Here is a 26,014-nt window from a genome sequence, read left to right as displayed (position 1 = left end):
ACATATCTAAGGGGGCATGCATGAAGGTCTCATGATTTCTATCATGCTAGATAGTCCAGAAGGTAGTAAATCGGACCCAAGCAAAGAAAGGGGCATATGCGTCCAGCGATGAGGGGAACTTCCCAAAGAGCCAAAATTGCTTCAAGAAACGTTTCGATGGGAAACAAATCTGCCGGCATGCCGACAATGCTGCAATGAATTGTGTGGTAACCGAACACTGCGATAATAGGTGTGAAATGGTCTTAGTGCGGCAGGAGCAGCGCACAAAGTGCGGCGATGCAATACGTTGTTGTGCCAATGTCATCCCCACCGGTCACACCCCGAGGAGACATTTCCATATGAAAACTTTTTACTTCAAAGGAAGACCATTCTTCCATATACAGCAGCGTAGGCACCGAGTCCATCTGAGAGGTTTATCAAGTCTCCAAAGCTGATTGGCATGTTGCTTTATCCACGGTGGGGGAATCAATATTCTATAGGCCTTTGCTACTGTTAGTTCCTTCATAGGAATGGCAGTGTAACCAGTCTCTTGTCGATCCATTTTCCAATCATCCATAGGATTTTGCATCTCTAGCATGGGGGTAGGTAGGAAGGGTTGAAGCAACTCTCGTAGTCTATGCCAAATTGGCCGGGAGTGCATACCGAAACCATAGCGCCTATTGGCCAAAGGAAAAGAAATAAAAGAACCATTAGGTTGTATAACATCTTGCACATGTTTGACTCCTTTACAGGCAAGAAAGTATGCCTTTATGGGTTCAGCCACTACAAGGGGTGTTTGAAACATACAACTCCAATGCACACTTTCCAACGCCATGCTGTTATACACCTGAGAAGGTCTCCCCGACCAAAACATATATTGTAGGATCTCTTGCCAGTTTGTGATCAGACGGTTGGAAAAAGGGCTGCCAGGAATTGTACCTTTGAAACAGCCCATGATAAAGTCCCATAGAGTGGTCTCCTAATTGCCAAATGCATCAGTCTGCACCCTGGTGCACATTTCAACCAGCATTTTCGTCCATAGTTGCATTTGGGCAGCAAAAGTAGGGAGCATGGTAGCTTTCCTCGCAAATCAAGTGATAGTGAATGTTCAGGATGTTGAGTCCTCCATGCATTTTAGGAGAGCATACCAGCTCAAATTTCAGAAGGCGGAGTGCAGCAGTGCTATTCTTATACAACCAATATATAACATTACTCATCTTAGGACCGAACCCCATTTTGCTCATTACTTGAGCAATGTATTCCCAATGCACCCTATCAAAAGCCTTGGCAATATCTACTTGCATGATTAGCACATCGTGGTTGGTGTACTTGGCATATGCAATGCCAATGTGGGCATTTGTTATATTATCATTAATCTGCCTACGCGATACAAAACCATATTGAGCCGGATGGAGACCCGCATAAGGGACACCTTTCAACCGATGGACCAGCATTTTAGTTATGAGCTTATGTATAACAGGCATCAATGTTATCGGATGCCCATCAGCAAGAGACTCACACAATTGCTTTTTCGGGGCAGACTTAACCAAGCCTTCCTTCCATGAGGACGGGAGTAGTTGAATCTCCCAACAATGATTAACCATATGAAGGATTGTATCCTTGATTTGATCCCAATAGGTATGAAAGAATTCCATGGTGAGTCCATCCCATCTTGGGGATTTCCATGTGCCAAGAGATTTTAATGCATCATCAAGTTCCCCCTGCAAGAAAGGCATGTCCATGTTGAGAGCATCTTCAGGCAACACTATAGTAGTCACTTCATCCAACAACACATTTCTGGCTTCAACCTCACGTTGAGAAGGTGACAGTGGGGCTGCAAACTATTGTTGGAAATGGTTCAAACACTCACTTTCTAATTCAAAGCTATCCATGGTCCAACTCTTGTCAAGTTTCTTAACTCGAGCAATAGATTGCTTCTGTCTGGTTGCATGCAAACCTTTGAAGAAACCTTTGGATGAGCAGCCCTTGTCCTCAAAGGATTTTTGACGTGCACGGATTTGCAATTTCTGTAGTTTTCTCTGGTCATTTTGAGTGATGCAATTTCGGGTGGCCAAAAGATCAAGCATCTCAACTTCTTGCAGTGGTCTTGGCTGACATAATTGCGAGTATTCATGAATTGTTTCTTTTGCATTTGCTACCTGCTGTCTTTGCTCACCTAGATAGTGTTGGCCATACCAAGCAATAACCTGCTGCATTCACATTACAAAAGAATGCCATGCTACATCCATATCTTCACATGCTTGAGGGAGCAAAGGGCGGATTGCATGCTTTACCATGTCAACAAATTGTTGGTGCATCAGGTAGCTTTTGTTAACAATAAGAAGTTTTTGCATAGGCAGTCTACATGCATACGTACTCATACCAAAATAGTCTCCCAACCAAAGGGGTGCATGATCTGAAAGGGTCATCGAGTGGTCCACCCACATGTCTAGTCTCCCAACCAAAGGGGTGCATGATCTGAAAGGGTCATCGAGTGGTCCACCCACATGTCACATGTGAAGTTATCATACGTGTCAAAATTTGGCAGGTACCACCGGTCTAATCTTCCCCAGTAATGAGAATGCGCATTATGATGGAAAGTATAGCCTTTGTCATGAGGTTTGGACAATACCCAGATATCAGAAGCATTGATGCAAGATAGCATATCAGCCCATGAGCTGCATTCCATATTCAGCATGCCCGATCTATGCGTCGTGTTATCATCATGATTTGGAGCATTGTTAAAATCTCCACAAAGGAAAGCATTGCATAACCATGGATAAGCTACAATCTCCGACCACAATCGTGCTCTGTGAGCTGAATTTTGAGGTGCATAGACCGATACAAATTCATATGTTTCCCCATGCAAGAGATATTGAATCACCATCCATCATCCACGAGAATATGTGAAAGCAAGACATGGATTCAGTTCATGTTTGACCATCATCAGAGTACCAGAATATCCATCACCACCAGAATATCCATCACATCCAACATAAAAGATGTCATAATCTGCAAAATGCCCATGTTTGCCAACAAACGTATGTTGATTGTGCTCTTGTAAACACACAATATGTGGCTGTTTTTTATATACATAATGCCAGAAGAGCCTCCATTTTTGAGGATCACAGAGACCCTGGACATTGTATGACATACATTTCTTGTGCTAATTCTTTCTATCTTTAGCGGTGCATTTGCCTTGTCAACTACTTATTTGTTGTACTAATTCTTTCTATTTGCTACTTCCCTTAGTGCTAGGCTTCATTATGGCTGAGTCTGCCCGCATCTCCGGAGGTTTGACAGAAACTTAGTATGAAGGGCTTTGTGTGAATATATGCTTTTATGTGTGTGTGTGTGTGTCTGTGCGTGTGTGGAGTGCGTATGTGAGAACATATCTTGATATAGAGTTCTACACCCACTATTGGGCACTGATGATGACGTTAGTGGGGATGTCGTAGTATCTAGTCCATACTATGCATAATGGAGTTGGTAGTTATATAATCTTGTAGGTTGACTACCATGAGTATATAACATGCACGTTCCTAAAAGGTGAATTTGGTCATGTTCCTGGATTCATCTAGGTATATATATATACATGAAAGAAATAAAATGTAGTAGGTGTAAGTCAAAAGAGAAAATTATCAGGCATCATGGGCCATATAATCCATGCAATCCACCATCATATCAGAGCCAGGGTGACTAGAAACATCCACATTCGACTTCCTTTTTTACAACGTCCGTCCATAGGGCACCAACAACATTTACATCACGGAGCACTGTAGATTGACCCAATGCGACCTCACACTCATCCCATGCTCTTGATAATTGAGGCCTTGTGGAAGCACGTGCCGATTTGTTTGGGGTTTGCCACCCATCCTGCTGCACCTTGTCTTTTCCTTTCTCTTTAGCAGTCTCTTTCATATTTTTCATTGGTGGGGGTTGTTGCACAGGAGTAGATGCATTCCTTGTTTTGTCTGTGCCCTTTGCATTTGCATACACATCATTAGACACTGTTAGATGCAGGCAAATTAGACTATGGTACTACCAGGGGGGGAGGCTGATGCAACAACAGTGGGCATTTCGCTGACACATGACCAAACTTGTGACATCTGTAGCAAGCACCCGCAAATACACCCCATTTAAGTTCAAAATACTTAGCACCCATGTTCACATTCTCAACCTTTATAGCAATAGAGGGGATAATAGGCTTATGTGTGTCCCACAAGATACAAAATCTGTTGAGACTCCCTGTGGACGAGGAGGGAAAACTACCTTGCCAAGAGAGGCAGCAATGAAAGGGAGATCTTTCTGCATATATTCAGGGAGGTTAACCAACTCCACCCACATCGGACAACTATGACGAATAAGACCCTGGTAGTCTTTCATAGGGGAGCATGGTAACGCATGTACCATCTGCATGCCAAACATCAATGGCGATACCTCCAGTAATACATTTCGATGCTTAGGCTCAGTAAGGAGCACCGCATAGAATCCGGTGCAGAAAAATATACTCACTCAACCACATGTCCCTACAACACAGCTTTAATCTGTTTTGCAACATCATCCGCTGATGGCATTTTCCTTGGGAAAAATATGATGATTGCATTCTTTGAGTTCTTTCTGACAGGAGAGACAATGGACGGCAAAGCAATCTTGTAAGTGAAGGCCGGTATGGGCTTGTCCCAACTCATACGGCTTTGCTGAAAGTCTTCATGAAGCACATCGTAGACATACTGCGCATCAGGGCTGACATGAGGTGCAAGATTTTCATCGGCAACATCCATAGGTGCAGGGTTTGTCGCTGAAAGCAGCAATGTGTCTGTGTTTTTGTTCCTCGGAAGGGTCACGTCGAGCATACACTTTGTCTGCAGCAGCAGCACCATTTGAAGAAGAGGCCATGTCTTCACTACTACTGCTGTTGCGCGCGTGCGCACACACACAGGCGCACCCTAAAGAAAAGAGGCAGTGTGAACCAAAGCCAGAGGGGATACAAAAGACTGAAGTGAGGCGAGCAGGCGAGCGATGGATAGAAGGGACAGAAAACGATCCTCGCAAGAGTTTTTGATCGTCACAGCAGCAATCTTACACAACACACACACGCGTGTGTGGTCGCGCACAACTGCAGTAGCACAGAAGACGAAAACCCGAGGCTCGATTGCATGGAGGTAGACGCAGGTCACAAGACACAGGTCTCTCTCTCTCTCTCTCTCTCTCTCTCTCCCCCCCCCCCCCTCCCCCCCCTCCCAACACACATACACTTAACTTTTTTTGTGAAACCACTGTTTATATTAAATAGTAAACTGTATAGTCATAGTCACCTGAAGTAGGTGGAACTATGAGAACGAACTAAAAAAACTGGGAAAATTCTTCAAACTGCTAGAGAGAAAGCTCGCCAAGATCATAGCAATCTCGGAGAGACCGGAGTAGGGTAGCACGAAAATAGGGGAAGGGATGAACAACATCACCAAAAAAGTGCAGATGATTTCTAGTGAAATAGATGGTCCAAAGAGCCCAGAAGTGCACCCATGTGAAGAAATCATCATACCCCGGTAAGGCCGGGGACAATCTGACAAAAATCCAAAAAAGTATCCCAAAGTGCTGTTGAGGGAATCTATACTGCAACAATACTGTCAAGTGTTGAAGAAAGTTGCGGGAATGCAAGCAACTCCACAATAAGTGAGGTACAGTCTTGGGCACAAGGCGGCAACTCCACAATAAGTGAGGTACGGTCTCGGGCACAAGGCAGCAACATCGACTTAAAGCTGAAGCAATACGCCTTTGAGCCAGTAGAGTGCCAACTGGTAGCGCGCCTGTAATGCATCGCCAAAAAAGACCCGCTGATTAAGTGGCAACTTTGACTTCCACACCTTTTTAAAAGTCAATTTCCATGAGGGCAAAGGCTTATCCAAGTGCCATAGCTTGTTCCCATGTTCCACTATCCAAGGCTAAGGAATAAGCAAACGGTAGGCCTTGGAAGCAGTGAGGAGATGGAATGGGAATGAGGCTTAACCCGGCTGTCGATGATCAAAATGCCAATTCGGTAATGAATCCTCCTCGTCAAGAGGGGCTACCGGCTGAAATGGAGCCAGAAGTTCAGCTATGGCACGCCATATCGGCCTATGATGCATGCCTAGATGCCATTGCTGCCTGGTGGCCCTGGGGAAAGAAAGAACCATACCATGCTCATCAACTACATCCTATACCATACCTATTCCCAAAGTCGATAGATGATAAGCCTTTCTTGGGTGATCTAGCGCTAAAGGCCGAGGAAAGGCTCGACTCCAATGAATACTTTAAGATCGGAGTGAGTTCCTTGAATGTGGAGGTCTACTTGACCAATGGATGAAACATAAGATCTGCTGCCAAGCTGTAATCAAAGAAATGGCATAAGGGCAACCTGGTATGCGCCCAGTAAGATGACCAAAAATGACATCCAAGTGATCCAAAACCCAGTGACCATAAGCATCGACTTTCATGTGTGCACACATGGCTGCCAACATCTTTGTCTAGGGCTGCGTTTGATGGACAAAGTCAATAAGCGATGTGGCCTTACGTGCCAGTATGTGATAGTGAATGTCGAGAATGTTCAGGCTCCCATGTATTTTTGACGAGCGCACACAAGCACGTTTGAGTAGATGAAGCCCTTTGCGATCCGATTGTGTTCGCCAGAGGCATGCAATGGCACGAAACATAAATGTATCAATCTGCTTACTAGTCTAGGGTAACAAAGGAAGGTGAAACTGAATGTACGCCATGATGATCAACTAGACAATTCGCAAGCGGACATGCAAAGGCCAAGTGGATAGCTTCCAGTAATCAATTTTGCACTCCAATCAAGTCAGCACCCATACCATCTCATCTTTCAAAGAAACATCCCAACCAATTGGGTATCCCAAATGCCTGACCAACTGACCAGGTGGAACAATCTGACCTGGCCAAAGGTTAGAATGCCAAAGATAGTGGCGGATTGATAATAGCTTCGACTTTCGAAAATTGACATGCAACCCAGCTGCCAGCCCATAAAGCAAAAGGGCATCCATAATCCATTGCAAATCTGCTGGGGTATTTCTAGGGAAGGAGGAGTCATCAGCATATGCCTGTGTCACGAAGTGAGAACCATCCGGCATCGCAATACCATGCAAGCTGCCCTGCTAGATAAGCTTGTCAATATATAACAGCAAGGGGTGTGTGGCCATGGCATCAAGCAGTGCACTAAGTGGGCAGCGGTGATGTACCAATTTACCCAAGGTCCAAGCAATCGAAAGTTCCCGACCAAAAATGCATTGAGCAGTACCCCATGGTATAGCCAATAAATCGCATTTCGCATTTTGGGTCCAAAGCCTATCCGATCCATCAGCTATGAAGTCCCAGTGGACAGTGTCAAATGCCTTAGCAATATCTACTTGCATGATTAGGACATCCTGATCAGTGTACTTGGCATATTCATTACCCATGTAGGCATTTGCTTTGTTTTTCCATAATTTGCCCCTTGGGAACAAAGCCGTATTGTACCTAGCCCTTAATGCGATTAAGTATCATTTTGGTGACCAATTTATAAACAACTGGCATAAGAGAGATGGGCCTCCAGTCACCTAAATTCTCAAGAGTTGCTTTTTTGGGAGCAATTTCAGCAAGCCTTCATTCTAAGAATGAGGCAACATGTCGTTACGCCAACATTGATTAATCATGCATAGCAATGAAAGCTTCAATTCCGGCCAAAATGTGTGTGAGAATTCAACCGTCAAACCATCCCACCCGGGAGACTTCCATTTGCCCAAACCTCTAAGTGCAACCTGTAGTTCTTCCTCTGTAAAGGACTCTTCCAAGCCTTGTGCCTCATCAAGTGATAGGATCGGTGTAACCTCATCCAAAAGCATAGTTCAAGTAGCCAATGCATACTGTGTAAGTGGCATAGGACGGGCAAACAAATCCCTAAAATGAGAGTGACACATTTCTGCAAGCTGTTGCTTAGAAGAGGTCCACGTGCCATTAGACAACATAAGACGTGCTATGCCTTGTTTTTGTCTAGATGCATGGAGACCTTTGAAAAAAGACTTGGAAGAGCATCCCTTATCAAGCATTGATTTTTGCCGGGCACGCACTTGCGACTTTGCAATCTTTCGTTTATCATTGTCCTTGATACAAAATTCAGCATCCATGAGTGTGACATTTTCCTCGACTATCGGTGGTCTTGTGTGACTAAGTTCAGTGTAAGATTGCACAATGCTTTTCGCCTCTGCCACCCTCTCCCGTAAAGCGCCCATGTACCACTTGCCATAGTCCCTTATCAGCATTTGCATGCGTGAAACAAAACAACGCCATGCAATGTCAATATCCTCATTCAACTGCAGCAAAAGCGGTTGCCCAGCCGAGCGTACCAAATCAGTAAATGCATCATGAGTGAGGTAACTATTGTTGATGAGAAGTAATTGTTTATGTGGCAGAGGTGGGTCATGAATCCCCATTCCAAAGTATAGAACTAACCACACCGGGGCATGATCAGACAGACACATTGTGTGGTCAATCCATACGCGGCATGTAAAGGCATCATACTGATTTGCATTCAACAAATACCATCGATCAAGACGGGCAAAATAGTGCGACTGAGCATTATGCTGAAATGTGAATCCAGGAGTGTCTGGCATGAGCCGTCTCCAGAGATCCAAAGCATGCAAACCCTCAATCATACTGTGCCATTTTGCTTGCTCAGCCCACAACATATAGGAACGATGTGAGGAATTATCCTCATGGCTAGGTGAGTTATTGAAATCACACACACACACACACACACACACACACACACACACACACAAACATGTACATAGACACACATACATACCCGCATGCATATGTACGTAAGTACTTACATATGTACATATATACATACTTGCATATACATGCATGCACACGCTACACATACATACACATGCTTGTACATACATATATGCATGCCAATGCATGTACATACATGCATCCATACGCACAAACAAGCATGCCTGCATGTATACATACATACACAAATAGATATGTACGCACGCATGTACATACCTGCATACACATGCACATACATGCATGTGTACATACGTATGTACATACAAGAACATCGTGGTTTGAACTTTGCATTGATATATAATGACGTTGGTCCTCATTGAATGGATCTATATAATAATGTTGGCCCTCATTGAATGGACATCATACAATGTTAACAACCTGTAGTTTTTGTCTCAATAAATATGCCAGAAGTCAACAATGTGGTGCTGAATTTTCAATGTACCATTTCTATCATTGATTTCAATGGGAAACTTAGAGATGTTTTTCTTGGTTTGCAGCTGATGAAAAAGACCGGTTCTTGAACCTCTTTGTTGAGTGTCTCATGGTTGGACCTTTCACTCCAGGAAACAGTGCCTTCTTTCTCAGTACAGTTCAGACAGCTGTACGTGTTTGCGAGAACCTTTGTAAGATATTGTCATCTAAATTGTTTTTTCCTGGTTGCAACTGATAGTAGAATCATATTTTTGCCATGTGGCTGAAGATGTTGTTCCAGTTTCTATATCATTTGAAATTAAGTTTTTTACACATGCACATGCACATGCACATGCACACATGCACACACATTTGCGTGTATGCATGCATATATGTCTGTGTGTGTATGTATATGTGTACGTATGTACACATGCATATTTCTTTGTTGTTGAGAGTATGCCTATGGAAATAAACCTTGTAAGTATTCTTTTCAGTTTTGTTGCTGGACCATGTATCGTCCCTCTCAACTGAAGCAGTGAGTGATGAAGACTTGCAACTGGTCAGGTATTTTGTTTGTGCATCTAGTGCATTGTCTTACATAATGAATTATGGTAGATTTTCTCCTTCTTTTCATTCATTTGTGGTGATAAAAGCACCTTAAACGTTTTCCTTTCGTGCCACTTTAACATCTTTGTAATACATAGGCCTAAAAGAAGGCTTACAATGCCTGCATGAGTATTTTTTAAAGTATCCGTGAATAGGACTAATCTAGGATAAGGTGATATACACAAATGGCATATGCTAACGTCGAGTTGGTATCACTCACAAAAAGAGGAGAAGAGTTGAATCAAGATGGCAAGGGCTTGGGCTAGCAACCAGATTGGAAAAGACAAGAGGATGAAAGTGACAAGGTGGCAAGCTGCACAAAAGGAGACAAGCAGGGTGTCGAAATGGGCTGAATAGAAGAGGTAAGAGGTGGTGGCAAGGTAAAAATGGCAGCAAGACGTTTGGGCAAATGGAGAGAAGGGAAAAAGGTTTCGTTGAACACTAAGAAAAGAAAAGAAATTATATTTGTCTTCTTATGAATGGCCACAAGGGTCCATGAGTCTGAGAGTATCTATCATGCATGTTGCATGGAAACATCTAAACATAATAGGAAGACTTCTGGAAGCCAAAAATGATTTGACTGTAAAAGCTAGATGGAAGGGTGGCATGATACACACACACACACACACACACACACACACACACAGGGCATTATGAGTAGAGACTTATCAATAGCCTTGTATCATCTGCTCCTTGACCTCTGCAATAAGAGTCTTAGGGTCACTTGTGTGCATCTTGATACGCCGGTATGATGGTGGCTACTTGTCTTTATGTGTCTGAGGTCATCTGGTGCCGGGCCTAGGACGTCTGGTTTCTATCAACTCGAATGGCAATGTCCTTCTTGGACATGGAACCGCGGTGAAAAATGTCTCCAAAGGACACCCTAACACATTATCATGGGACATCTTAGGAATGGTCCATTGTTCAAGGCTAGAAGATTTCGCAGCCCTCTTCCTGCAATCCTTTGTACCTTGGTAGAAAGTACACTGAATGTGCTACTCTTTAATTGCTAAATCGCACACAGACACACACACACGCATTCGTGCACATGCTTTTTAGGAATACCCTATATTGAGGAAATCTTTATAATTACAAAAAAGATGATTGTGGATACATGTATCTCATATGCACATTATCTGTTCTCTCTCACCAATTTCCAACTCTGTTTTATACAGTACTTTTTACTATGCACTTCATGATGCCATTTGCCCTTCAGGAATCTCGGAAGACTCCATGCAAGTGAGTAGAAGATCAAATAATGTTGTTGATTTTGTTAGTTTTGTTGTACCAGTTCCAGATTCTTTCCAACTTTGCTGATATAAACGATTCCTTCTTTCAGGAGGATCCCGTTGTCGCATATGTAAAGGATGCACATGAGCAGAAGCGCAAGGTTCTTCTTGCGCAGTGGCAAAGATCAGAACGTTGGAAAAGAATACATTTATTTCAACCTAGTGATGACAAAGAGCAAAGCAACGCTGGAAGCTCCATCAACAAAAACATAAGTAACTCGTGTTCGAGTCAACCGGCTGTTGATGAACATGACACTTGTGGGTTTTATGAGGTATTTGGTGTGTGTGTGTGTGTGTGTGTGAGAGAGAGAGAGAGAGAGAGAGAGAAAGAAAGATATATTAAGCGTCTACTAAAGACCCAATGGGCCTATGAGACCAATGTGGTGCAATAATGTCCATGGCATATCTCATCATGGAATGGAAAATAAATCAGAATGAAAACATAAATATAGCTATCTCACTGGGGTGATACAAAACTGTCCATGGAAACTCGTCATGGAATACTAAGAACATAAAAACATGGGAGCAACATCAGCTCCGAGTAGATGGTATACCACTCTCCAAAATGTTAAGCATGGGGTTGACGAGTGTGGCCAAGAGGTCTCCCTCAGCTATGTCACGTGGAAAGGTAGCTTGATGGTGGTGGAGCATGTCTTGGATCTGAAGCTGATGAGGTGATCGTGGCCAACGGGGGGGTTGAGGGCGTTGGGCACGCTGGAGTGCAGAGGCTCGGTTCGAGGTAACTCCTCTTGGGCGAGGTAGGTCCAGAGCAACTCGTGGAGGGTCCACAAGATCCACTATGTCAGTGTCCTCCACCTCTTGGGTCTGGAAGAAACCGGTGATGGTTGGCTGCCGAGGGAGGGGGCGGGGTGGCTGGGGCCTGTGTCTCCCGCCTAATCCATCAATGAAGCTCGAGATCTCGTCAATGTAGAGGCCGAAAAGAGTGGGTGATAGAGGGCAGCCCTGTTTCACCCCAATGGTGCTGGAAATCTCCTGTGATGTACCTCTTGGGGCTCTCACTCGTCCGGTGATGGACTCATAGAGGGCGATGATGCTCCAAACCATGTCAGATGGGACTCTGATCTCCTATAGACGGTGTAAGAGGCGGGCTCAGGGTACAGTATCAAAAGCTTTGCGGAAATCCACAAAGCAGCAGTAAATCCTCTGGTGTTGTGCTCTACCCTCCTCGATGATGGCAGGGAGGGTGAAGATGTGGTCAAGGGTAGAGTAGCTCCTCCGAAAAAGCCAGCCTGTCCCGAGGCTCTACATCCCTGGCTCTCTGCAAATGAACTGAGCTCCGCCTCTAGCACTGATCCATAGAGCTTGGCCAATGTGTGGCCGATCATGATCGTCCTGTAGTTATTAGGATCAAGTGGATCTCCGGCTTTGAGGATGGGGGTGATGGTGTTGGTGGACCAAGAGGGTGGAAATCCTTCACAAAGGGCTCTATTGAACATGTAGGCTAGTAGGGGCGCTAGGGTATCATGGGCATGCGAGATGTACTCGGCAGTGAGTCCCTCATGATCTTGGGCTCGCCCATTGCATAGTCTACGAATGGCCTTGAGGACCATGCCCTTTGTGAAGAAGGTGGAGGTGGTGGGGCGGGGTAGGGGTGGCTCATGGGGGATATGATAGAGGGAGCGTGCATAGGAGTGCCATGTGTCTAGGCAGGTGATAGGTGTGGGAGGGCGATGTTCTCTGAGTTTCCTCCATGCCTCTTTGCAGTTCGGCCCTAAGAAAAGTCGGTATAACTCATCAACTCCCGTTTCTTGCGTCGGGTGAGGCGTTGAGAAATCCGTTGCGCTTGGCGCTTCGTGATTTGCCCAATCCGTACCTCATGCTTAAGACGGGAGCGTGTGGACCGACATTCGTCATCATACCAACAGTTCTGGGGCATGGAACCGCAAGGTGGTTGGCAGTAGGCCGCCGTGTGCATATGAAAGAAGCTGTGGCGGATGTGTGGAGAGGATATGGGAGCTCCCTAGACAGAGATACCCAGACCTAGCACTTATCTCCTCCAGGCAGTTAGCAGCATATGGCGATACACGATGTTGGTACACCCAGATGTGTGCCTGGCTGAGATTACATGGCATGACGATTGATGCACTCCCTCCATTTGATTACAGCCTGGACTGCCCCTTCTTGGACCTTAGTCACTCTGAGCAGAATAGGGTGATCAGGATGGACATTGTGAGGCTAGATGCAGAAAGGACATGGTCCAGCCCCAGGCACGAAGATGGCCCACTGTCGGGACTTTTTTCTACATCTCTCCCCAAATGGCTTTGTGACACGGTCTACATATATGGACACCCATCTGTCACATGGCATTCGCAATGCCATTGGACAGATCTGGACTTCATCATATCAGCTGAGGGTAGAGACTGGCAGAGACGAGGGGATGAAGCCAGAAGACCGCATTTGTCAGCTATGTCACCAGGGCTTTTCTTATTGGAGCCATAGTTGTCACGGTACGAAAATACGATACCGTACGGGAATTTTTGGTACGATATGAAATTTTCGCATACCGTACGATAAACTACGTTTAAAAAAAAAACACTTACAACCTATGGAGCTTCAAGCTTGAATGTTAGGGAAGGTTGGGAGGGGAGGAGTCTATAGTGCTTGAGGAACCAGAACATGGATATGTGTCTCTCCCAGTTGGATCTCCCAATTGTCTCCAAAAAAGAAACTAGATGGGTAATGCAATACCAAAGGTCTCCTAGTGTAGCGTTTATGACTAAGGGACCGTCCTTGCACAAATACGAGCAGTGCATCTTGGGTGATAGGTTTAGGGACCCCTCTCTGGATCAAAATAGCCATGTCCAAATCTTCTCCCTTGTACATAACTTGAGAATCTAGCTGTCTAGCCTACCTATACCCGGGATCTCCAAGTGATGAGCAAGATTCTCTCATCCTACCAATCAAGTGTACACTACCAGTCTACCTTGCCAGATTTTTTAGGTCTCTCAACAACCCCATATGGAATAGTGAGTGGACACGAAAGTTGCGAAGTATTGCGAGCATTTGGGATCTTTGTTAAGCAGGGTTTCTATATTTTTTAAAAGCATATTGGATTTTTTTTCTGATTTGTTTTTTGGGGGGAAAAAAATAAAATAAAATTTAAACCGCACGATATCGTACCGTACGAACCGAATGGGTTCGTAACGGTACGAGAAACAACTATGATTGGAGCCCAGACATCATCGAGAGGCTCTCTTACGAGCTAGGACAACACACCAGGACCCACTCCGCCAGCAAGCCATGACAGATTTTTTTTGGGCTAGGACCACTTCGGCAGATACGACTAGGACCACCACTACCCCCTCGGTGAGCCAGATGTCCCATAGACGTCCTTCAGGAGGAGTCACCCTTGACTTAGCCATGGCACTTTGTCGAGCGAGACGCCCACGCTTACCAAGACCTCGTCCACAGCCGCTTCATCACCGGTGGATTAGAGCCATCATCACCCGCCACAGGAGAGGACTGCCCCGCCACTTTAGTTTCTCTATCTTACAGCACCCCATGAGAGAGATACTGAGATGAGTAGATTACACCAGTCTTATGCTAGTTGTAGATATTATACACTTTGGTTGTACCTCAGTAGGAGTATTTTCCTTTCATAGCTGTTTAGGACTTTTTAGTCCTTTTTGTCTTACTTTTGATGAGACACCATCAGCTGTGTACTATGTTTTGGTCTCATAGGCCACTTTGGCCTTTCGCAAACGTTAAGGTGTTTGGGATTGTTCTTGCTGGAGTTGCGGAGACATAGAGATAGCCTGCTTAGGCGCACAGAGAGCGAGACTCAGAGGCACATTACAGACTTCTTTAGTCCAGCCATCACTGCGCCAGATGGACCACAGCAGCAGCAGGACATGGATACCGCCCACACCAGAGGTACACTGATTGATCGTGCGATTGAGCTTGGGTGGTCCAGACGCCCACGACTACGGAGGAGGGCATCCCAGCATAGACGGAGGTTGCAGAGGCGGATTCGGATTATTCTTGCGAGGCATGCGAGACACCCAGTCAGGGTGCTGACCACAGAGGATATTGAGGAGATCCGCCAGTGTCCGATGCGGCACATATTATGAGATGGAGGCACCTCCATAGTGTACCCCCCCCGTCCCACATGATATTGTATCCCCTCACTATATTCCACTCACCTCCAAAGCATACCCCCCCCCCCCCTCTCACTATATTCACACCCTATAAGGGTTTCTGTTTACCTTCCATTTCTAGTTTCATTTTCTAGGTGCCAGTAATATCATCTTTATTTTTCATTTTCTGGGTTTTTTTATCCAGACATTGTATCAGATCCACCATGATGTAACTTTTGGTCTCATAGGTCATTATGGCCTTTTGAAGACGTTAATATAACATTTCATTTCATTTCATTTCTCTCTCTCTCTCTCTCTCTCTCTCTCTCTCTCTCTCTCTCTCTCTCTCTCTCTGTGTGTGTCTCAGGTGGCACGCCGGCGTGAGGTGATGGTGAGACAGCTCATGATTAAAAAGGAGAGTGGGCAAGTGGGCTATCTACAGTGATGGCAGGGTCATTATCACCGAGTGCCGTCCCAAATAGGGACACGGGGTCTATGAGACCAAACACCTGAGGTTAGCAGTATGGAACTGCAATTTCACCATGTGGTCGAATCCAAGAGGTTTCAGTGAGATTCTCACAGGCAAGGATGCCATTTTCTATACAGAGACTCATCAGAGCCTTGAGAGGGCTTTACCATACATAGCCGAGTATGTGTGGGAGTCAACTTTCCAAGGCGAGACCAGCACGTCTAGAGGAGTATGTGGCTTGGGAGGGGTAGCTGTCCTTTTTAGACCCCACCTCTGACAGATTCTCAACATCGTCCGGAAGGACGAGGATGCACGGTATCTTTAGGTGCGGCTTTAGCTTACCAGGGACAGAGTCATTGTCACATGCACACACGTGGCCATGCCTAATCCTCATAGTTAATCCCTGATTTCGGCATCATTTGAGGGTAGTCTAGTAGGACACTAGCAGGCTCGTACAGTTCAAGCAAAAGCTCCATAAGTATACCCAAGGGCTCAGCCATGTATCAGCCCACATGTTCTCAGTTTTGGCTATCATTTGGGTAGTTCTATGCCCCCTACAGAGGGCCGACAACATTACATCAGTCGTGAGCATCATCTGGGCTGGCGGATTGTCATACTCAGCATATATACATGAGTTATTTGGGTCGTGGACACATGGGGCTGGCTGACAGCAGGTCGGACTGGTCCAGGGCAGAAAACAGAGCCTATATAAGGGCTAGGCCAAGTCTATTCATGGGCATCTGATCCCCCTTGAGGGGCAGGTCCATTGGCAGTCAGTAGAAGATAGAAAGTCAGTCATTAGAAGGTCATGAGCATAGTTGTCACGGTACGAAAATACGATACGGTACGGTACGATACCGTACGGGAATATTCGGTACGATATGAAATTTTGGGATACGGTACGATAAAATACGGTTTTTATTTTTTACACTTACAAGCTATGGAGCTTCAAGCTTGAATGTGAGGGAAGGTTGGGAGGGGAGGAGTCTACAGTGCTTGAGAAACCAGTACATGGATATGTGTCTCTCCCGGTTGGATCTCCCGATTGTCTCCAAAAAAGAACTTGGATGGGTAATGCAATACCAAAGGTCTCCCAGTGTAGCGTTTATGACTAAGGGACCATCCTTGCACAAATACGAGGAGTGCATCTAGGGTGATAAGTTTAGGGACTCCTCTCTAGATCAAAATGGCCATGTCCAAATGTTCTCCCTTGTGCATAACTTGAGAATCTAATTGTCTAGCCTACCTATACCAGGAATCCCCAAGTGATGTAGCAAGATTCTCTCATCCTACCAATCAAGTGTACACTACCAGTCTACCTCGCCAGATTTTTTAGGTCTCTCCACAACCCCATATGGAATACTGAGTGGACACGAAAGTTGCGAAGTATTGCGAGCATTTGGGATCTTCGTACAGCAGGGTTTCTATTTTTTTTTAGCATTTGGAATTTTTTTTTCAAGGAAAAATTTTTTTTGGGGGGAAAAAAAAAACCTAACTCGTACCGTACGATACCATACGAATTCGTACGGTATCGCACCGTACGACTGGTACGTACGAACAGGTTCGTACGCGTACGAGAAACAACTATGGTCATGAGTCCCTCTTTTGGGAAGGCCAAAGGCCTCAGCAGTTGTACAGACATAATATCATCTTTGGGTACCATATAAATATACTGAATACACAGGCCATCTCTCTTCTCTCTTTGTCTTATCTTTGCGTTAAGCATCAGCATGTTCCTCAGTAAGTAGGCTTAGGGCTGAGGATGAAGCAAGCAAGGCTTCCGCATTGCTATGCGTTATTTTGCACCGAGCCACTCCCCTTACGCTGCACAGCATGGCCAGTCACTGTACTTACCATTATATAGAGATATTATGGAGTTCCCATAGCTGGGGGAAGTCGTCCTGCTCGGGGACAGGACGGGGAGTCAGCAAGCGTTGGACCCGACCAATGCGAGCCCGAGAGAAGGCTTAGCAGAGGTGATAACTGAAACGTTGAAACGTTTCATGTGTTTCAAAGGTTTCACGTTTCAGGCTACCTGAAACACGTTTCACGGTGACCATGGGCTAGTTGCTTCTCTGAGGAGATATTGATGCCCACCTAGCATCCAAGATAACGAATTGGAGTGCCCCTCGAGATCCATTGAAAAGCCTTAACTGGATGCCAAGTTGCGGTGGGTGAAGAGCCAACCCAAAATCCATGTGACTTGTGCTAGTTGATCAGCGCTCTAGATGCACGTAAAAGATCTCTATCGCCTTGACGAATCTCTGGAGGTTATCCTTGTCTCTAGACAGGTATGCTGCAACGTCATCGTGAACTTGGATCAAGAAACTCCTCCTGTGTGCGGATGGGAAGACGCAATCCTTGGAGCCTCCTGAGCGTAGAGATAACTACTCATGGCCTCGCCTACAAGCATAAATAGATAAGGTGCTAGTGGACAGACCTATCAGACTGAGCGAGAAAGTGGAAATTTGTCGCCTTTGGCTCCTTGAATGAGAACTCGGCTGCGTGAAGCCGAGTAGAGTCCAGGAACACGTCAGACCCACTCCTTTTGAAAGCCCATCCTGCACATCGTCCCTTCTAGAAAGCCCCAATCCACTCTCATAGGCTTTCTCGAAATCAAGGAGAACAATAAGATCCTGCTGCCACAACTTGGTCCAAGCAGTCACCTCCTAGAAAGTGAAGATGTTGTCCAGAATGCTCTGATCTTGAACGAAACCTATCTATGTACCATGGATTAAGTCAGGGAGGAAGGGCTGCAGTCACCGGCTGATGGCCTTGACTAGAATTTTGTAGGTGGTCCCTAGGAGGGTGATGTGTCTCCATTGTTGAATCTCCAATCTGTCACCACCCTCCTCGGGAATCAAATGTATCGATCCCTCTGACAACCTCTTCGACATGGCTCCCATAACCATTATCTCGTTGCGGGGGCTGCACGTATAGGACGAGAGGGCGTTGAAGCGATGTCAATGGTAGGAGGGGGCTGCGTATAGGGGACCCACAGGGTTTCATGTGGGGGGGGGGGGTGCTGCGAGGGAGTGATCAGAGCATGATGGGGGGGAGGTCGGGGGGCACTGAAGCGATGGTGGTGACAGCAGGTATGAACGGGGAAGCTCCAGCTCTCACTTGGTGCAAAAAAATTGTGACTCAACTAAACTCTTATGCTTGTCTCTCTAGCACAAGCAACTTGACTTGTACTCTCTCTCATGTACTGTGCTTCCCTATCTGGAATAATGGTTGAACCATCAACTAGAGTCTAGAAGCCAATCCACCCTTCATCGCACATTAGGCCGGCTCCCGTCTTCACCTATGTCCTTGAGCCTAACTTGAGAAAGGCAAGTAGTCCTAAGCCAAAATGACCAGATCAAGCAAGTGGGATGGATTGCAAGGGGAATTGAAAGAAGTACTTGACAAGATTGATGCCCAAGTCAATGCAAGTACAGAACCAAATGGATGCGGTGTACTTACCAGAGATTGCCTACGGCTGTTGAAAGAAATTGACGGACCAGGAAGATCACCATGAGCGGGAGATGGCACAAATACAACAGGAGATGGCAAGATGAAGGAACAACATTCTAGACAGTTAGATGGAATGGAGAAATCAGTCCCTCCATCCTGTCTGAAGTTGCAGACCTCAAGGTGAAGGTCCAGGAGGATATTTTGGAGACCAAAAGGGAGATTGAAAGAGGGTGGGCTGCAGTAGTGAAGAAAGAAGTTGAGGAGTGGACAGAGGTCACCAAGAGACACATAACACCACACACGCCCATTATTATTCATGACATAATTCAGGATAATAAAAGGAGGAAGATTTGGGCATTAAGCCCATGGGAAACAATTTATACAGATGGCAAGATGATCATCATAGAAGACATCCCAAATAGGGACACGGGGTTTATGGGACCACACATCTGAGGATGGCAATCTGAAACTGCAACAGGACTTTGTTGTCAGACATTGGAGGATTTAGGAAGACTTTCACAGGCCGGGACATCATCTTCAATACAGAGACACACCAGAGCCAAGAGAGGGGACTACCATATGTATCGGGATATTAGTGGGAGTCAGCTAACCGGGGGACACCCAAACAGGAAGACGGGTGAGGGGTTCAGTATGAGTAGCGGTTTTATTCAGGACACACTTACAGCCCATGGTAGCACAGTCAGGAGGGATGAGGAGGCCCGCTACATGTAGGTTCGACTATAGATTACAACCTCGAGAAGATGTATCTATGTGGCGGTATGCTATTTTGGCCCAGATTCTTCACGATATGCCCCTGGAGAGAGCTATGTATGGAGACTCCCTCCGGTAGGTCCTTTTGAGAACCCTATCAAGTTGTAGGTGATAATCCAGGATGGAAAAAGGGCTACAATGGACCTCACAGGACAATGAAGACCACTTTCTATGGGAGATGCCTCCTATAGCTTTGCTCATGCCATAGCCTTGCTATCTATAATGAGATGGCACGGTGGCCTGCATCAGGACGGCTTATACTAGTTTTCCGCATAAGGGGGGCTCTAGCACAGTCGATTATGTTATGGGATTGCCGGAACTAGCCTTACTGATACCTGACTTTACCATCCCACCATGCCCACTTGGTGCGGACCACAGTTACCTCGCCTTCACCCTCATTGACACACCACCTACTCTACCATAGGCACAACCCATCTCACACTACACCTAGATCCATTTTACCCATGATTGTGATCTTATCTATGCAAATCAGCTCTACCCTTGCTACGTCCTGATTGGCCTAGGGCTAGGGTGGGGAACACGTGGACTAACCCAGGATTAGGGTCATAAGGCTTAGCCAAGCGTGGGGGGACCTAGAGGGTTCACACGTGGGCTAAGGGGCTAGTAAGAAGAGGTCTAGATTGGCCGTGGATTGGAAATAATAGCCACGGGCTAATAATAATTAGGGGCTAATAATGGCTAAATGCTTATAAATAAAATAGGACAGCTTTATGAATAAAAGCAGGCTACTTATAGCGAGGTTATTACTAATAAGTGACTTGGGATCACTTATTAGACACAAGAAATCAAGGAGCCATGGCCTGGGGCTACTACAGAATGTGCAAGATCTCATGGCCATGGATCTATCAGCGGGTGGCTATGGCTCAGTGGTATGGGATTCCAGGTTGGGGTCATCTGGCATGGTTGTGGCAATTTGACCTCAGGCTCCGGGGTGGTACGAGGTACGGTACTGATGGTTGGGTAGTGAGTTGCTAGCCACAACCTATCCTGGTCACATGATGTGTTCGACATTCAGGTCTATGGAAACCTTGCTAGGTATGTCCTCTATCCTAATCCACAATGGTTCTGTCACAGATAATCCAATGGCATGGTCTAGTGGTATCAGAGCTTGGATTTGACAAAGCATGAGCCCAAGGCATGAAGGGTGTACAGGATCGTACCCTCATGTTGGAGTGTAAGAAAATCACACAGGAAGGAAGCAAGGGAGAAAAAGCGTATGGCTGCGAGTGGTTCTTCTCTTGTGCAAGGAAAGAGTAGAGCTTCTCTTTGCCCCCTGGTTTTGCCCATGTTTGGTAAGCCAAGATTGCGAAGTAGCAGTCCAGGAAAGCATGGAGAAGAAGCCAGCGATAGTAGCAGTTAGCACGGTGGCAAGTTAGACTACCACAAGTATATAACATGCATGTTCCTAAAAGGTGAATTTGGGCATGTTCCTGGATTCATCTAGGTATATAATTCAGCCGTATTAGCGGACATGCAGATTTCACATTGTGAAGTTTTCGTCCAAGTTGCGGCCAGTTGATTTTGTGCTTATTCTTTCTATATTAGTGGTGCATTTGCCCTATCAACTACTTATTTGCTGTACTAATTCTTTCTATTTGCTACTTCCCTTAGTGCTAGGCTTCATTATGGCTGAGTCTGCCCTGCATCTCCGGAGGTTTGACAGAAACTCAGTACGAAGGGCTTTGTGTGAATATATGCTCTTATGTGTGTGTGTGTGTGTGGTTGTGGAGTGCCTGTGTGAGAGCATATCTTGATGTAGAGTTCTACACCTACTATTGGGCACTGATGACGTTAGTGGGGATGTCGTAGTATCTAGTCCATACTATGCGTAATGGAGTTGATAGTTATATAGTCTTGTGGGTTGATTACCATGAGTATATAACATGCACATTCCTAAAAGGTGAATTTGGGCATGTTCCTGGATTCATCTAGGTATATATATATATATATATATATATATATAGCCCGTATGCCCTATAAGGATCTAGTATGGGATGGCTTGGGTACAGTCGGTCGTGCAGCCAAGGTGGCCAGGCCCCCTCAAGTGGCCTTGGCCCTGGCAGCAGCCGCAGCCAATGGGTAAAGGGCCTTTGGCCAGCCCCAATGGGACGTTGGCGGGCCAGCCAGGTTTTTGCCCAAATTGAGAAAGTCAAATCTCTCAACTGTCTTGCCCATTACTTTCTTTAATAGCTCTCAGCCTACGTATGAAGCTGGGTACACCTCAATTCAAGCAAGATTTCTATCACGATTGTAACTTGATCAATAATTTTTAAGAGCAACGCATTTCCAAATCTCAGGGTCTCATGCTCAACACAAGAAACCAAATAAATGCTGAAACCTTTGAAACAATGAAACAGTTAAACTAAGAAACAAATGAAAGGTTTTTTGTGACTAATCTCTATAACCAAGTGCAGGGGTTTTTCAAAATAGTCAATTGACACCTCACGTCCTTTGTTATTGACCTCGGTTTCTCCACCATAGATGCATCTTTGCTACCAAGGTACAGTTCTGGATTTTTTATCCATGTCTTAGACATTGAATCTTTTATTTAATTCTTCATGATAGCAGGAAGCTCAGAGTTTTGGTGGACAATCTGTAGCCAAAAGAAAAAGAGAAGCTTTTGAGGCAGAGGATGAGGCTGCACAACCAAGAAAAAGAGAGAATAGCAGTCCACTGTTGGAAAGGGATGTGAGGGAGATGGAATGGAGTGGTGAAGGAGCCAAATTGTATGCAAAAATTGATGTAATGAATGCTGCAACAGACAGAGAAGCATTCGGAAAGTTCTTTCTAAAGGAAGCTGATGCAGCAGAGGATGCTTGTGTGAAAGAGGAGGATGGCGATAACATAGAACGATGTCATAGGGACATTATAAAGGAATCTGCTCCTACAGAAAATCTAGCTGAAGTTTTACAAGTAGAAAATGAGAGCGATGGCATGGGAGCATATCAGAGGGAAGATGCAGGAACATTTCATAGGGACATGACAGGCAGAGGACCATTTCAGAGAGAAGATGCAAGAAGATTTTATAGGGACATTACAGAGGATATTACAGGCAAAGGACCCTTCCAGATGGAAGATACAGAACCATTTTGTAGTGACATACTAGAGGAATCAGATGTAGCACTGTGTGGAAATGACAAGGATGCAAATAATGTGGTAGAGATGGACTATGGTGACTATGGGGATGAGATTGCCATGGACTTCGAGGCGGCAAGAGTTCTTGAAAGAGAGGACGCAGAATCCTTACAGAGAGAAGACACAGGCCCATTCCATAGGGACATTTTAGAGGAGTCAGGTGCTCCAGAGTGTGTAATTGACAAGGATACAGATGATATTGTAGAGATGGAATGTGATGAGTTGGGAACTGACTTTGAAGCTGCAAGGGAAGATACAGGACCATCTTATAGAGACTCTATAGAGAAGTCTGCTGCTGCAGAGTGTGTAAATGACAAGGATGTAGATAATGGGGTAGAGCTGTACTGTGGTGAGTATGGGAAAGAGACTGCTACCAACTTTGAGTTTGCAAGGCTTCTTGAAAGCAATGCAGCAGAGAACTTATCAGTGAAAAGTGAGAATGAGGAGAGAGGCACATTTGGGAAGGACATCGTAGAGGAAGCTGGTGCTGCCAGAGATGCGGGTGCAGATGACAAGGTTGCCGAAACAAGGGAATGTGGTGAGTATGATGATAGTGAGGTAGCCACAGAATGTGAGGCTGCACAACATATTGAAAGCATTTTAGCAGAGGCTTTACAAGTTAAAAATGAGAATGAGGAGATGCTTTGTGTTCAGCAGGATATTGACTTTAAGTTTGAATTGAAGGTGGAAGATCTTGGAGTCTATGAGGATGCTGCAGACAGTGAAGCTCAAGGCTGCCAACCTTGCATGGATGAAACGAATAAAGAAGACCAAAGACGGGATTCCCCAAACCAGACTGCTGAGGAGAGGATTCCACTGGTGGTAGAAGCCACACAGGAGATCTCTCAGAGTGGTGTGGAATCTTCTCAGGTTTGTGTTCGGGGAGCATCTCAGATGTGTGTTTCAGATGCTTCTCAGATCTGTGTACTAGAAGCTTCTCAGGTTCGTGCTCCCGACGCTTCTCGAATTTGTGCCCTCCACACTTCTCGGGTTTGTGCCGCCCCAGAAGCCAATAAAGCCAATAATCATGCTCTTGTTTGCCCTTTGCCGAACCGGGTTTCGCTAGCACCAAGTGAAGGGCTCCAGCTCAGAAGAAGGAAGAGAAACATAATGAGTGATGAACAGATGGCTGTAATGGAGAATGCCCTCAAAACTGAACCATACATGCAAAGATATCCTGACCTTATCATGCAGTGGACAAGCAAACTGAACAAGATGGTAAGAGGCCATACCAGAGAGGGCACATTGCTTACTGTAGTCTTTTTTATTTAGAGTGCTAACCACTCTGCTTGTAACTTCACTGTGCAGGGCCCAGAAATCTCGTACCAGCAGCTAAAGAACTGGTAAGTTATTATATTCTTTATAGAATATGGACATTGGCTTCACAAATTATGCTCTTTGAGGTCCTTAGTTTTTTTCGGAATGATGATGTGCCACAGGCTAAATAACAGAAAGGCTAGGTTAGCACGCCAGCGAGCTGGAGAGACACTTGTGCATGATAGCAAGGTGAGAGTGTTCCTGTATAATCATGATGGGTCTGTACCTGGTAGCAGTACCTGCAGTGGGAGCTCAAATGATCCTAATAGGTCTGCTTCCGAGGATGGCAGTAACACTAGGGATTCTGGCAGTACTATACAAACAAGGAAACCTTTAACAAGCATTGGGATTCCTCGGTGCAAATTGGCTACTGAAGACATAGATGCAGTCATGGACATTGATGTGAATGCAGTTAGTAGGTCCCACATGGGACTGGATGTGATTGCAGTCAATGGAGTTTTCATGGAATCGGATGTGCACGGAAAGCATAGCTGTGAGCTTCATGAGATTGATTTGGTCCCTGGATCTTCTCGCAGATCAGCACCGGTCAAGTTTGTCAAGTGTGAAGCTGGCCAATTCGTATCCCTGTTGGATAAAGATGGCAAAGAAGCTGCCACTGGAACTCTGTATCAGGTTGAAGGAGTTTGGCAGGGTAAACGGATTGATGAGCATGGCATTTGCATTGTGAGGATCATGCATTTGAATGTTGACAAAGGCACCAGACTCCCACATCCATCAAATGTGACGGGGAATACTTTTGAGGAGGCTGAGAAGTTGTATGGACAGATGATAGTTGCATGGGATACAAAGCGTATATTTCTTGTCAGCTGAGATACCATTCAAGCTTCTGGAAATAGTGTCTGCTGTAGACCTCACAAATTCATTGAATTTGCTCGGCCTTACTCGAGTGAATGCTGACTTGCCTGCAAGTGCAATTGTGGTGGCTTGATACTGTAAGGGACATTTCTTCTAGCAGAAGCTTTTGGCTCATATCTATGTAAAGGAAAGAAACCATGCTTTTCACACATGCGGCTTCTCTTCATATTGTGGATGCAAAGGTTTATGAGAATGTATTTTGGGCTGACTTCTCTACTGTGAACTTGCAGGAGGGCAGTTTGGACTGCATTACAGTGGGATTGACACTAGTCTTGTAAAAAAAGCCATATTTATGGCTTCAAGAGAATTTCGTGGCAAATCCTTTTTTTTCTTTTAACTAAAGGAATCCAAGGAAATTCTCTCAACACAAGATAGTAGCTGGAAAAAATATCAAGTACCAAAAACTATGAAAAATATAATTTTTCATGGTTGTCATTCAATCATTTTGTTTAAAAGAGTTCTATTTTTTGAGTTTTGTTTTGAAAACATCTCAAATAAGTTTTTAAGCATGCAACAAATATAATATAGAAATTCTTCTAGATAAATTTAAATCATGGGCATGCACCTTCCATCAATTGAAGAGTAATTTGTTTCACACTTTTCTTCAAAGTAAGCTTTAATGGTCAATTTGAGGACTAGTGTTAACAAGCCTCGTCTATTTAGTGTGGATGGTGGCAATGTTGTGGCACCTTCGGTTAATGGATGCAATGAGCCAAATCAGAGGACTGGTTTTTCAAGTGAGTAGGATTGGAGTA

At 45.1% G+C, this 26,014-nt stretch overlaps 1 protein-coding gene across 3 annotated transcripts in view; it reads left to right on the top strand.

Annotated features, from left to right (window-relative positions):
• The window catches only part of LOC147618859 (nodulin homeobox-like), a 113,178-nt gene extending 87,443 nt beyond the window's left edge, over window positions 1-25,735 (top strand). The window contains exons 11-19 of one of the 3 annotated variants that reach the window (XM_086773941.1): window positions 9,309-9,434; window positions 9,717-9,786; window positions 11,004-11,067; window positions 11,168-11,389; window positions 22,500-23,604; window positions 23,751-24,284; window positions 24,375-24,409; window positions 24,506-25,336; window positions 25,490-25,735. In XM_086773941.1, coding sequence (XP_086630067.1) covers window positions 9,309-9,434; window positions 9,717-9,786; window positions 11,004-11,067; window positions 11,168-11,389; window positions 22,500-23,604; window positions 23,751-23,773 — 1,610 coding nt within the window. In that variant the 3' untranslated portion in view covers window positions 23,774-24,284; window positions 24,375-24,409; window positions 24,506-25,336; window positions 25,490-25,735. Of the gene's footprint in view, window positions 1-9,308; window positions 9,435-9,716; window positions 9,787-11,003; window positions 11,068-11,167; window positions 11,390-22,496; window positions 24,285-24,374; window positions 24,410-24,505; window positions 25,337-25,489 lie in introns of all 3 variants that reach the window. The other 2 variants (XM_086773940.1, XM_086773939.1) reach the window with 2 other exon arrangements.
• Window positions 25,736-26,014: the final 279 nt, after the last annotated feature.

The sequence above is a fragment of the Cibotium barometz genome, chromosome 34 (genome assembly GCF_041138505.1).
Source record: "Cibotium barometz isolate CiBa-2024 chromosome 34, ASM4113850v1, whole genome shotgun sequence".
Classification (NCBI taxonomy): domain Eukaryota; kingdom Viridiplantae; phylum Streptophyta; class Polypodiopsida; order Cyatheales; family Cibotiaceae; genus Cibotium; species Cibotium barometz.
The sequence above is the reverse complement of the archived record's forward strand: the minus strand, read 5'-3'. Positions and strand labels throughout refer to the sequence as shown.